Raw genomic sequence first — 14,853 nt, forward strand, 5'->3', positions numbered from 1 at the left:
GGCTGAGCTGATGTGCAAAGCCAAATCCAGTGTGTGAGACCTAGAGCCTATTCCCAGAACTGCCATCCTTTCTCCTCAGGGCTATGACCTCCTCCCTGCAGCTTTCCAGTTGAACTTGCTCTCAGTTCCTTACAAAAGAGCTTTTCCAAGTCCTTACAAGACCAGACCACCCCTGGTCTGGGACTGCAGGAGGGGAACCTTCAGATTAACAAAAAGGTGTCAGAAAAGGTTACTGTGCCCTGCCCGCCCATTTCTGTTCAAACTCCCCTTTTCTGCAGTTCTGACACTGCCAACACCACCCAAATGCAGGTAGAAATTCAAGGACAACAACAGCCCAGTAACCTGCATCAGAGAGGTGAGGCAGCCGTGGGGCCAGGAGCTCTGTCCTGCCCAGCCACGGAGGCCAGGCAAGGTTTGTCAGACACAGAAAGAGATGATGGTAGAAGGCTGCCTGGGAGCACAAGTCCAATGCCACGGTCTAGTTTGGTCTCTGCGGGAGGATCTCATTATAGGCATTTCAGATCATGCTGATGCACAAAGATTTCCTCATCCAGAAGCCCCAAGCACACTGCTCTCTCCCGCTGCATAACGCAGTTGAAAAGCAGGGTGCTGGACGCATCCTTCTGTGCTGGGACATGCACCAAAGCATTGTAAAACTGTTTTGGCTTCCCTGCTTTCCTCCCACACCTGAAATCAGGAGCACTGTGCTTTAAGAGAGCACATTTGGGAACCAACATGCAGTGCATCTGTCCCTACTGGGACCCTGGTACCTCCCTTGGCTCCAACCAAGCCCACAGAGAGCCTCAACACTCCTGCTCACTACAGTCGCCAGCCTGGGCTCTTGTCAGATAAGTCACTTTGCCGAAGATTAAGCTCCCGCTCTTCCGCTGCTCACTGTGCTGAAGGCAGAGCTAAGCTTTCACAAACAAAAGCCATCAGAAGGGGAGACGTCCAACATCCTGTCTGTCAGGATCTCACAGCGCAGAAGATGAAAGATCCCAGGGCCTCCCTTGGTGCATCCGTTCCCAGCTACGTTCACAGTCTTTATCATTTTCATAAGGCCATATTCAGACACACTAAAGCCATCAAAGTCACCAGACGTTCCAAATGGGGAGAGCAGTAGGTGCCCCTAGAAGCCTGTTAAGATCTAAGCCAGCTACTGAGAGCAAGGACAAAGGGGAACTTGGACCACTTGAGTACAGCCTGGCTTCTTTCCAGTGCTTTTTGCCCCTCAAGCGACCACCCACGTCCACCTGACTGTCTCTCAGCGATTAACTCTTTTTATCAGTGTATCCACACCCTTCACTCAGTGCAGATCCTGATCTGGACAGAGGTGCAGGCCACCCGCTGCCACCTCTGGGGTGTGGATGAGATAAAGAGCTCAGCACAGTCGAGCTGCGAGCACACAGGACACCAATGCAAGCAGCCCCATCCCAAACACAGCCAGTCCTTCCAGCTGTCCCCACGCAAGTAATGTGGGTGCATTCCTGCACACACCATCCAGAGGTGACTCAGGCAGAGGAAAGGCAATGGGTGCTTTCTCCCAACCACTTCCCCATCACCCAGCCCCTTAGCTTCAGCCAGTGCTCACAGATTTAGGGCAGCGCTCCTTATCTGTGTCATTGGGGCAACAAGCCCATCATAGCCTTGGCCAGGAGAGCCAGAGCTGTCATAGCCAGACCTCCACAGCTACCTCCCCAGGCAGAGGGTGCTGCAGTCAGGGCTGCGAAGTGTCAAGTTCTCTGCAAAAACAAGCACCATCTTTTGGAGAGTGACAAGGGTCCTGTTTTTAATTCATGGCTGATGGCACTTACCTGGGAGAGTTAGACAGGATGTCAACAGGGGGATAACAGAAAGACACCACTGCTTATTTGTGGACTATCCCAAATCCCACCTACATATCATTAATAGAATTTCACTTCATAGACACTTTATCTCAAACTCTCTGGGCGGCAGATGGTCTGTATAAACACCAGGAGGGGAAAAAAAAAAAAAAGAAAATCAACAAAAAAAACCCAACACTTACTTGAAAATCTGACTGCAGCCGTTTGACTGGTGACAGCCCCTAGGGAGCTGTGAGACACGCAGGAGTAATTACCCTCAGCGCCAGCCCTCTCAGGATATTTACTGTCCTTTGCCACAGCCTGGGATGAGATGAAGAGCGATCCATTCGGAAGCACATGGAGATGTTCCTGCTCCACTAAAGGAAACCCATTCTTCTTCCATGTGATATTGATCACCTGCTCAACAGGGGCCAGGTTACAGTCCAAAACCACGACTTGGTTTGGCTCCAGTATCACTTTTGCAGGACCAGCACTACAGCTCAGCTCCAGAGAATCCCCTTCCAACAGCCTCCCTGCAAAGAAAAGACAGCGTTGCAGTGGGGGTTGCTTTCCTTGGTTAATCACATCCCAGTTTTACACAGTGAAGGACGCACAGTTCTCCATGAGTGTGGTTGGAGATACCAGGCGAAATTCAGCCCTGTTAGGTGACCAGCACCTCCCATTATACTCGTGCACTGCATTCTCCATCACACATCCCTGGGGCTGCAAGCACAACCTGCACCATCTCTGCCACCCGCAATGGTGCCCTGCAGCCACCCCTTCTATCCACACTTGTTTTTTCCATGCTGGATTAAAGCAGAGAAGTACAACCAGAAGCAGGTGAAATGACAGCAGCAGCAGCAGGCATGTAAGATGCAGCAAGGGCCCCAACCTCTCCTTCACCTGCCTCAGCTGCCCACGAGAAGCGAGGGCTCCCCCTCACCTGCCTGCATACCAGAGCCTCCTTTGAGGCTGATCAACCCCCACAAGACAGCTAAGCATAAGCAAAGATGTTCAAGCCCAGCTTGGTACCCCACCGCCAGCGATCACAACTTGGTTGGAGCAGTGCTCTATGCAAGTCCCACTCCAGCCTGCGGCTGAGTGAGCGATGGTGGAGCACAGTCATGGTCAGAAATCCCAGGCGAGGAAGCAAGCACAGCACTATAGGGGCACAAGCAGCCACAAGGCCGGGCCAAGGTCCCAAGATCCAGACAGCAAAGCAGAAAACTCCTTCAGAGGAGATGGAGGATCTCCTACACCCTCAGGGAGAAGTGCCAGTAGGAGGTGGAGCCCAGCTGGGAACCCAGAAAGGCAGCGTCTGCTGCTGATGTTCATGTACTGGGAGACTCACTTCAAAGGAAAGCCAACAAAAGAATGGCTGAGTGTTTTATCCCATATAGCTGAATCCAGAATGAAAATGCACATGCATTTTCCCCACTAGAAGAGAAAGGATGTTCCAGCTGCAAATGGACAGTCAGATCATGTCTTACCCAAAACATGCCCTTAGGCAACCTGCCTGCTGCAGCCGGAGGCCAGAGCCGTGACCAGCAGCGAGCTAAGCTGAACAGGTCTTGGTCTGGCCGCTTTCCAAACCCACATACTCGTAGGAGCGCTCCACCTCTGAAACAAGGCTCAGCATTTCCTAAAAGAATATTGCCATTAATAAAATGCATTTGCCGTTAGAGTTCTCCAGAGACACTAAGTCAATGTTAGCTGGCAGCGCTGCTTCCACACACCAGCAATTTCAATCTCTGCTGTGCTCAAACCATCACCATCCACTCTTTTTATGGCTCCGCTCCAAATTATTTTGTCACTGCTCCAATCAGAAATGTTTCCTGCCTCTATAACAAGTTTATCAACACTGGATATGAACCACATGGCTCCCTGCCCGTCTCCTATCGCAGAAGGCTACAGATTAATTTTATAGGAATTCAAACACCCTATTAAACCTGCTACTACCTACTGCTGATAAAAGGGCTGCATTTTAAAAGAGTGTGTGTTAACCATGCAATTAGGGGCAATGACACGCAAAATTACACATGCAGGGAGATGGAATTATCTCAAGGCGTGTGCCGGAAACCGCAGGTGCCCCTGGAAGGAAAGGCCTAACCCTGCCCACGTGCGGGGCTGATTCGGTGCCCACCCAAGCCCGCGGGGACGGCAACTTGTCAGGTTTGCCACCACTGGCAGTTTGCAGAACGACCACCGAGAACTTGATGTTGGCCAGCTACGTCCCTTCAGCGATGAGGGGGCTACACAAGAATCCTGCCCGTCTGCTGCCTGTTGATTGCCATCGCTACGGGACAGAACAGGCCCTGCCCCAAGCACCATCATCTTCACGAGGAGACCCAGGGGACAACCTCTCAGCCCCCAAAGCCAAACCCCGGCAGGATGCAGAAATGCTCATTTCACACCATGCTACACAGCCAGTGCAACAGCCAGGCACTGTACTCCACGACAAAGGGGCAGCTACCGCCATCATGGAGCTGCCCACGAGTCCCTGGATTTAGGGTTTTCCACACGGATGCTTCCACTGTGCTGCTAACTCAGACTCCGCGGGAAGAAGGCACAGTGAGAAGCAGCAGACGTCATCGAGCTCCCAACGTGCACACACCGCAATGTCATTTCTGCATTTGTTGGCCAGCACAGCCCTGGCAGGTTCCTTGCTGCCCGGCCCCCTCAGGACAGGGAACAAACTGAGGAATGCCGCTATGCAGGGACTGCCACCAAATGCCCTCCTGTAAGGGCGATTCTGCCCGTTCATGTCTCCCAGGGAAGATTAGGCCTTCGAGGATCACAGCAAGCTACAAAACTCACTCACTAGAAGCAGGGGAACATGAAGCTGAAAGGCTGTCCCAAACGCTCTGGAAAGGCGCTGCCACTGGAAGCCTTCCATTCAAGACAGCCAGTACAAAAAACCTGTATGAAATACGGAGAAATAAAGCACAGAGCAAGCTACCAGCAAACACATGTGCAGAAGGTGACATGGCCAAACACAGAAGAGGATTAACAGCCTGAGGCTGGGGAAAACTCAGCTGAGCCAAGGGCAGGAGGCACACTCAGAGCCACGACACTGTCGTGAGAACCCCGACCACGGAGAAGCAGCAACCCAGACACTTCTCTGAAGGGATCTCCTCGTAGCAGCGGCTCCTGGCACTGTGTCACACGGGGCTCAGCCAGCCTGTGTGTGCACACCACCTCCGGGGAGGTAGGGCTGCTAAGGCAAAGGCTGAGGCATGTGATGCAGAGCTTATTTCAAAAGATGTTGAAACTTTGTTGGCTAAAGTCTTAATCCTCTGCCTTTCCTCAAATTTGTTGTCTTTAGAAGCACAAGGAGAAACCGAGGAGACAAGGAATTAACGCAGGTCACAAGTCAGTCCCCTTCACCAACGGCTCCAGCTTTCTCTTTGCATCTTTCCCCTCGACTCCTCCTTTGCACGTCACTGCCAGCAGCGACCCAAGATCCTCGTACAGCTCTTGTGCAGCACCAGCATCGTGGGCACCACCACTGCCTGTGCCTACTCTTACCCTCCTTCAACACCGACCCTCCCGTACCGCGGCAGGGCTGGGTGGCTGCAGATGGCTCTGCATGCCGGGCATCCCACATGCGCCCTGCCGCCGCACACACGGGCGGTCCTCCTGCCTCCAGATTCTCCGTGGGCTCCTGCTCTGTGCCAGGCACTCCTGTTCATCGCTCAGGGAAACAACCCATATATCTGTCCTACTTTCTCCAGAAAGCAATAAAAATGGCATTTTGCTGAAAATACTCCTCCTCTTCAAAAGGTGAAGCGCGAGGGGACAGCTGGCTGGCTCAGGCAGCCAGGAATAGAGCAGAGATCTGCAGTGCAGCTTCCCACGCCAGCACAGGTCGGTAAGAAGCGATTATCAGCCTCTCAAACTTCAATCCCTTAAAAATCAACTCAACCTGCTTGCAGAGCAGTAAGAACAGACAGTTCCATGCTTTGCGCCACAGCAGAAGAAGTATTTGCTTTTTCAAACCATGTGATGATGTTTCTATACCCCTAAATATCACCCAGCTCTTTTTCCCAAAGTCAAAACCTACCTGGATCCAAGCTTCTGGTTGGTATGTTAGAGAAAAAAGGGCCAGTTACAAAACTCAACTGCAGAGCTCACCCACGCCAAGCCTGACAGCCTGGTTCAAGTCTCTCTCTGCTACACCACGAGAGGAGAAACGACCATTGGAAGAAAATGCATTTGAAGCTGGACTTCATAGGCAACTGTTCTGCCACAGCCGAGGAGCACGCTCACCAAGGAACATACTAACACCAGGAGCACAGGATCCTCCACGAGCAATCAGAGCGGTCTGTTTCTGTCATCAATGTTTGGTACGCTCGCTGAGCTGGTCATGACAATACCATCTCACTGGATATGGGCAGGAGGAGGTTGCCTTCTTTCATGCCGTCACACCAATAAACACATGATTGCACAACATCTTTAAAGAGCAACAGTCACTGCTTTCCTGGAAATCCGTTCCAACCACATAATCCATGCAGTAACAGCAGAAACCATTTACAAGCAACCAACCTCCGAGCTATCAGTATGTTTCTACTTGCAAGTGTCTACTGCATCGCCAAGCGACGCAGGCTCCACGCGATGGTGAGAGCTCGTGACCATACTCAAACCACTGCCATTTATTCCAGGAGCACCAAAAATGTTTCTAGACCAAGCAGCCAAGTAAAAACCCAGATGTACTCAGAATCCTCAGGGCTCAAACAGGGCACCTGGCAGAAGACCACGACAAGGTCAAACACATGTGACAACCCATCGCTGTCTGTCACTTAACACAGCCGAGGGAGGCTTCCAGCTGGGCAAACGAAGCCCCCAACCGACACAGAATCATAGAATCACAGAATCGTTAAGGTTGGAAAAGACCCTTAAGATCATCGAGTCCAACCGTTAACCTATCACTGCCAAGTCCACCACTAAACCTTGTCCTCAAGCACCACATCTGCCCATCTTTTAAATACCTCCAGGGATGGGGACTCAACCACTGCCCTGGGCAGCCTGTGCCAGTGCCTGAGTGCCCTTTCGGTGAAGGAGTTTTTCCTAATATCCAACCTAAACCTCCTCTGGCACATCTTGAGGCCGTTTCCTCTTGTCCTATCACTTGTTACAGACACCAGGCTGCTCTGACTCGTCCCAAATCATCCAGCCCTCCTTCCTGCCCTTTTGGCCCCAAAATACTGCAGGTTTTTGGGGACAGGCCATTTGCACATACAGAGGTTGGAGCAGCAGGGCCCAGGACCCGGACTTGGCATTGCAAAAAGCCCCACTACGACTCTTGTCCTAAGATGTTCAAAGAACTGTATAAATACTCCCTGATTAAGGAAAAAATACCTTCCAGGCTCTGGAAACGTAGGAGGAGGTTCAAAACACCGCACTAAATTAGCAAGCCTGACAATGAGATAAAAGCCCCTTCAAGGGAAAGGATCAGAAGAGAGTAAAATTACTCCGAGTGAGATCAAAGACAAATGAAATCAGGAATGTTAAGTGCTTATAGAAGCTGCCAACTATCTCCAACCTCCATTCTTCATCGTATAGTGACAGAAATGGATAGGACCCTTTTTAAACACACAGCCACACGCTCGCACAGCCTCCTGCTCACCTTCACCCTCTTACTCTGCCGGAGGTCATGCTGTAATGAATGTAGTGAAGACTACCCAGAGCAGCCACTTGCCTCACGCAGTAAATACAGCTACTCCAGCAGACATCGATAAAAACACGGAGGTGGGCTTCTGAGTCAGAAGGTCTTTCCACATATCAGTTCAAGGCAGGTGGTTCACCTATGGATCTGTGGTTTGGAGCTGGAGAGCTTTTTGCCTTTGGCTCCTCCTGAACGTAGCTTCAAGCATCAAACCCAGCAGAACTGGAAGTTTTCAGCTCATAGATCTCTAAATTGAGGCCAGGGAACCCTGTACAGCGTTGCCCTGTGGTGGGCAACATCACACATACATTCAAAGCAGGGTTTCACATCACAGCACACAAAGCCACCTGCCTACCAACTACCCAGAAACAACGCAACGCAATCGAGAACACCTCAAAATACTTCTCTGATGGAAAAGGGGTCAACAGCAGAGCGGTGGGTTACAAGGAAAGAGGGACAGTCCAGTCTGTGCCCATCCAGTCCCAGGTAACCAGCAGAGTTCATACTCAACTCCACTAAGCCCAGCAAACTGCTGAGCTATTCCAAGCCGGACAGCAGCAGCTTTGAGATGATAAATGTACGTGTAAATACACACTTACATGTAGATATATACCACATACATGTGCATTCGCATACACAGAGTTCTGGGGGAATGCAGATACATTCAAACACAGAGCATGCCCCAAAATGGAGGGTCTTTGATGCAGCAAGTTAAAAGCATTTTGTTCCCATGAAAATTATATTTACTGACCCAGGCTCTGCAGCAGTATTTTACTCTCTCCTGTGTTGCTAACCCCTAGGCTACATTATGCACAAAAAGAAGCCCAGGAGCAAAATGTTCTTCTTCTCCCATCTATTTCCTCACTTCCATCAGCCATCCATCCACCTCCAGTGTCCAGGCCCAGTGAAGTAAATTAAAAAGGTCTCCTGTTGAGTGGCATAAAAACCAGGGTGTTTCGGATGAACAAAGACTGTAAAATCTTCAAGGCACAAAGCTGTCCTCTGCCCTCCACGGGAGCACAGCCCCTGCCAGCAGCAGGCTTAATTCCAGATCCAAAGCAGGCGTCTGAAAATCCACGTTCAACCAGCCAACATCTCCCTTCCCAAATCACACATCTCAACATACAGCCAAAACTCATCTCCTCTCCCTGACACGAAATGGAGGCAGGAATAGCCCAACTTACCACTGAGCGAAGGGGAAAAAGAATGAATTCTCTCATTTTTGTAATTTCAGAACTATACACAACCAGGTGAAGTGTGAGCTTGCAACACAGCGAGGCTCAACAGATTCCTGACAATGAAATTACTTGGTCAGAAGCAAGACCCTCAGAGCAGTGTTTTCACATCCAAGACACACAATACTCCAAGCCCACAGTTCTGTTGGGAACCTGCACTCCATGGCTGAGAACAGCACAAAACCCCACTTGCCTCCTTGTACATAGGGTTGTTTCCCTTGCCTGGGATTTAACCACTTAAATCGAGGACGAAAGGCATAGACAAGGGAGATGCTTGTTCTGGTGAAATTTTGGCTATCAGCAGTAAACATGTCCTTGAGCTCTGTTACACAGCACGAGCAAATAAAAGGTTACTGTTCAACAGGAGACAAATGGCTTTGTTCGGAGGAGGATGAGTTGTGTTTTAGTAATTACTTTAAAAACAAAACATACAGGCATAAACCAAAAGGGATGCATTTCTGTGCACTGGCGTATCTATGCTTCTTTTTTTTCCTGTACAGCACCTAGCATAGCTGGAATCAGCTGATCCGCAATCCTTGAGTAAGGTCCGTGAGTAAGCTCACTGCCAGCTCCCGAATGGCACAGCACCACGTGGACACACAGCTCTGCCAGGCTGGTTCAGACAGACGTGTATGTCCCAGCTCCAAATGCAGCACTGCCATAAACTCAGCAGATAAACCCAGTTACGCAGCACAGCTCAGGCTCTTCTCTGGCTGGTGTGAGGACAGCCCCAACAGCTCCCCATCACGGCCACAACCTTGTCACCAAGCAAGCCACCACCCAAAGGGGCTGTCCTAAAGGCAGACAGAAAGGTAGTAGTTGAGGGAGACGTACTATCTTCTCTTCGACAAACCGATTCAGCTGGGGGAAGACAGAGAGATTTAGGCACATACAAGATCCGAAGGCACAATCATTCCTACAAACCCCAGCCCATTCCTACAAACACCCAGCCCAGCAGTTACAAGGCTTAGACCTTCACTTCAAGGCAGGGGAGGCCCATCTTTAGCACAGCTGAGTGAGGCCCCAGGATCAACACAAGGATGGGACCCAACCCAAAGCAGCTAAACCACCAACAGCTTCCAGTGCCTTCACGCGAAAACCCTCAAACACTTCCAGCCCAAAACAAATAAAGTTGCACTGAGCCAGACAGGACCCGTTACAGCCCAGGCCTTGGGAGATTAATACTTCACAGAGAGCAAAGTACAAGGGTTTCTAATCTGACACACTTCCAGAGCTGACATCACTTCTAGTTCTTGGCAGCTGGAGATTTTCCTGGGGAGACGCTGTTGTGCTGCAGGTCCCACAGCCTGGAGCCCGGCCAGCGCGTTTCCTATTCCACACACATCTGGCACTTTGGAACTGGCTTGTGCACCTTGCAGAGCTCCAGCCAAAGAAAACCTTCCCGGGAGCAAGGAAAGCGGCTCAGACGAGGCGAGCAGAGCGCTCGGTCATCGTGTGTGTTCTGCGGGATACCAAGCGGTAAGAGGCAAGGGCTCCTCTTTCCCCTCCACATCCCGCAGGAGGTGGCAGGAATTCAAACTGCAGTTGAGCCTCTGCACTGTTGCCTCTCTTAATTTATGTATTTATTTTGGATGGTGAACTCGTGGAACTCAACAGCACAATTAATCTCATTTAATCGGGAGTGAACAGCACTGAAGAAAAACTTGAGTTACTGCTTCCAAAGAGTTTTACTACCTCTCAGCAAGCCAACTACTGTGCCATTGTTCTGCTCGACGTAACCTTCTGCTGATGCTCTTCAGACGCTCTTAGAGCCATAGAAAATCTTTACTTTCTCATTGTCTAATTCAAAGAGCGACCATACTTCAGTGTGTCCCCATTAAAGCAGCACAAAGCCCTCTTTCTTCTTGGAAACTTTATGCATTGACAATTAAAAGTCAATAGCTTGGTTTCAGCCTGTTTTTAGGGCAACTGCACTTGGCAAGTGGTGACCCAGAAAGAAATCTGGGCAGAGGTCTCTGACAAAGCCTGCATTCTGGGTGCTCAGCAACATCAGCATCGAAAGCAGGACCGAAGGAGCTCTGGGGTCGGAGCACCTGAATCCCATAATCTGTACAGAATGGGAGGCTGAAAGAGGAGCTGGGCGCCTAAATCCCCTTGTGCATCAGGTCTTCAGCCTCCCCATGGCACAATAAAACAGAAAACAGTCTTCCAGTCAACTGTAACAAGGCCTGTGAGATGGAGGGGTCAAGATCCCTACATTCCCTTCCCAGTTACCAGATGTTACTGGAACTTTCCACCTTGTAATGGCAACACAAACAAGCTAAGAATAAGAAAGTTACACCTTCAGCCTCCATTTAGCCTCTCTGGAACAGAAGGCTCCTAAAACTGTCTCCAGGGCTGCTGGAAAGACCATTTTATTAATACTTGATATCCACGCACAGCAGAGCTGTTCCAGTACTGAGCAGCGCTCGCCAGTGTGAAGCAGGCCTTATCCTAATTCTGCATATAAGCAAGCTAGATGGTTTATTTAATAATGCAGCATCTCCCACTGCTGCAGGAATATTTATCCAGCTGGCAGCAAGGGACTCTCAGATCATCCCCTGTCACGAAGCAGATCCCAGCCTTTCATGAGCAGCTGGGTGCCGGACCGGCACTGCGTGCAGCAAGAGACTGCATTCGGAGACTGTCACACCGTCCCCACGTCAAGGGGTAGGGTACGATGCCATGCCAGGAGTGATCCCCTCACACCCGGCACAGACCCAGCTGCAGGGAAGGAGTGCGTAGTGTCGTGGTCAGTCCCCAGCTTGGGCTCAGGAGCGCAGTAGGGTCCCTCATGGCCCAGGACACATCGGGATGAGCACTGGCAGGGCAAGCTCAGCTCTGTCCACACACAGTCCAGTGGAAACGCCCTGAAGCTGGCTGCTGCATACAGGCTTGGCCATCCCATAGCCTAGGCCAGTCTCAACAGCTACAGACAGCTCTGGAACTGCATTTTAGACAGAAATACTTTGTAATATGCTCTCAGAGTGACATGCATTGCTCTAAAGCTTTAGGAGGGTCATGGTCCAAACACCCTCCTGAGCAAAGTGTCACATGGGAGCAAACATACTTGAGCCCTACCAACTGCATCTGTGCAAGCAGGTGAGCTGTGCATCCCTGGAAAGGTCAAAAGGGAGCCCAGTTAACTGCAACAAGACCAGTGGAGGGAGTGTGCTGCCAACACAAAAATACCCTCTTCCTACAGCTCTACTTCACTTAATTATAAAGATCTTTGCATCTAACGAATGTTTACGAGGCTTTGTGGCTTTGGGACATCGATCCAACCCATTCATTTCATAGTGGTCCATTATTATATTTTCACATGTATACAAAGCCCTTCCACTTAAAAGTTAAATTAATCACAATTTATCGATTTGTTGTAGCATGCTCCAAATTCAACTCTCCCTGAAGAACAATGCTGGACAAGAGCCTCTTCTCTTTGTTCTGTTCAAACCCCCAGTTAAAAACAAGAGAGCAGAAGGGATGGCATGAAAGAAACATTATCTAAAACACATGCAATGCCACATCACTGTTTACAGGCCATACCTGAAAAGCTTGATGTTATCTAAAGCTGTAATTAAGGTAAATAGGTTAATGACTAGACTTACTTAGATAAAAGCAAAGGCTGCCAAAGCCCTGGGTAAATTAATATCTTTGTGTATAAATATATCAGGCATCAAGGAAATAAAACAGCTGAAAAGGTCTCCATCTAAGTAGTTTTAAAGACAACTCTGATGCTCCTAAAGCTGAAGCCAACTGCAGCTGCTCATTTCAGCCACCCAAGACCATCGGAGCCACCAAGCCACGGCTGATGTAACCCTGGAGACTCCAGCCCAGTAAAGTATCAGCTGATTTCTAGGAAGGACTAAATGCTCTCATGCTTCTGTACAAGCATCAGGTTTGCCCAAGCATCTTCTCTGTATTTACTAATGATGCCTACCAGATCGGGATAAACACACAAACAGCTCTCAGGATTGAGTTCCGTTTCACTGAGATGTGTGTTACTCTGATGTATCCCCTGCAAACAAATGGTCCAGAAAGATGAAACAAATCAATAGCAGTAATAATTTATTCATCGTGTTGAATTGTCAACGGCAATCATAACGGTAAAGTGCTTGACTCTTTCACGAAGGTTAAGCCTTTGTATTTTCTCCTCGCTGACCCCAGAAAGGCTTCTGAAACAACAGCTGAAGTCTAGAGCAGGCTAAAATCTAGACTTGTTAAACTCTGCCTTTTTCAGGTCTTCCCCCCAGGGTGTCTGGCACTGGTGAGAGCAGAACAGGGAGAGCTGCCCCTCTGTACAGTAACATCAGCACTAGCCTCCCTTGCATTGAAAGATGCTTATTTAAAGTGCCAAAGTGACTTAAGCACTAAAATTGCTGAAAACCTCTTCACAATTCCCCACAGTGCCCGACCCAGGGAGGGCTGAGCTCCTTGTGTCCCTGTCCCACCTGCTCCACGTCAAGCACACAGCACACCGAACTTCGGGCTTTGCTCTATAAGCATCTCTGAGGAAGCCTCCATCTCCTAGCTGTCATCTTTGCCTTCTTAAAAAGCCAATGAGGGACAGCTGAGATGATCTCTGCAGAAGCTGCTGCAAGCATGGGATGTACGGGGAACTCGGGACAGAGCCTTGGCTTTGCATTCATAAATTTACAGTGTGGAGGCATATTAAAATTACAAGCTTGAACAAGCGCACTGGAACAATAACACATCAGAGTCCTGTAATTGGGCCCTGAAATACACTTAGTGAAAAATACAGACCAGCTGCAATGTTGGAAATGCTCCTAATGCAATCCAAGGTAATTATTGGTAACAGACCATCAAACAAGTGCATTAATATGCTCTGATCAGAGAGAGAATCAGATGGACAGTCTGGCACAGCAGCTTGTACCTGCAAATTATGTAAATGATTTGAAAGAGCAAAGCCCCAAAGCCCTAGAAACACTAACTCTAATGAAAGTTATTAAATGCTATTTTTGTTATCTGCTGGTGTTAACATTAGAAGGCCCATTTGCTGTGGTGACTGTAATTTTGCTGCTGAGCAGTGGTCCGAGCTGAATAAGCCTGATATTTGCCATTTTAAAGGACCGCATCACGCTGAAATGACTGGCTTAGATTTGCATGATTTCACAGGCAACATTTAAACACATAACTACTTCCTGCGTTTTTCACTGATGTTGGAAAGGAAATCCAGTCATTTTGCTTTTCTTAGATGCAGAAGTTCCTGATTTTATTTTCATTTTATTTCATCATGTACAGATGTTTGATCTGCGAACAACACAGAAGAGTCTGAAACAAGGTCTCCTGTTACAATGTTACCTATTTTTGCACTTGAACTATTTAAATTCAGCATATTTTTAGGATATACTTCGATCTCTCCATGCCTGAGAAAGCTAAAAGTATGCAATACGATACACGCTTCACTATTATGCCTCTTGAGAATGGCCACTTAACTATAAACTAATATTACCAAATAAAATACACAAAGACCCTTCACCTGTGGGCTACAGTTAAAACTCTGAGTATATTTTGTAGCTCTTTTCCCCTCCTTTAGTGGCTCTGTATATTCCAAAGATACAAATATAAACACATTAAATTGAATAATGTTCAGCTCCACAGTGAATATTTCATCTGGCAATTCCTCACCACCCTACAGAGGGGAAGAAAAAAAAAAAAAAAAAATCATACAAAATTGGGCATCATACCCAATTTCAAACCTTAGGAAAAATCAACGCACAGAGGAATGAAAGTGTCCCCACTGCAGGTCTGAAACCACCAACCAAACTTCCCAGCAAATAAATCCCATCCTCTCTACCAGACAATTCTTCAGCCTTTGCAACTCAAACTTTTCTACGCAAAATGGAGAGCCACCCTGGCTGAGCGGGTAAATATTAACCCTGTGATAAGCAGCCCGAGGTCGCAGTGCGGGGATGGCTGCTTGAGCTATCCTTAACAAGCCGGACACGCTTCCAGCTTTAACGGAGACTTATTCAAAGGCTCATCCACCTGCAAGGCACGGGCTCAAACCTGATGAGAGCCAGCGCCGTTCCCAGTGGATTTCACGGCCTGGTTCATTGTCTGTTTTGCTTCCCAGCAGGTCAGCTGTGTCGTGTGTCACCAAGGACGG

The 14,853-nt window shown here is 48.9% G+C and overlaps 1 protein-coding gene across 1 annotated transcript in view; it reads right to left on the minus strand.

The window, feature by feature from the left end:
- The window catches only part of IGDCC4 (immunoglobulin superfamily DCC subclass member 4), a gene marked incomplete at both ends in the record, with an annotated part of 95,809 nt that overhangs the window by 58,660 nt on the left and 22,296 nt on the right, over positions 1–14,853 (minus strand). Inside the window, 1 exon segment of the mRNA XM_082321664.1 lies at positions 2,027–2,356. Coding sequence (XP_082177790.1) covers positions 2,027–2,356 — 330 coding nt within the window.

This window comes from Platalea leucorodia (genome assembly GCF_965183815.1).
Source record: "Platalea leucorodia genome assembly, chromosome: 9".
Lineage (NCBI taxonomy): Eukaryota > Metazoa > Chordata > Aves > Pelecaniformes > Threskiornithidae > Platalea > Platalea leucorodia.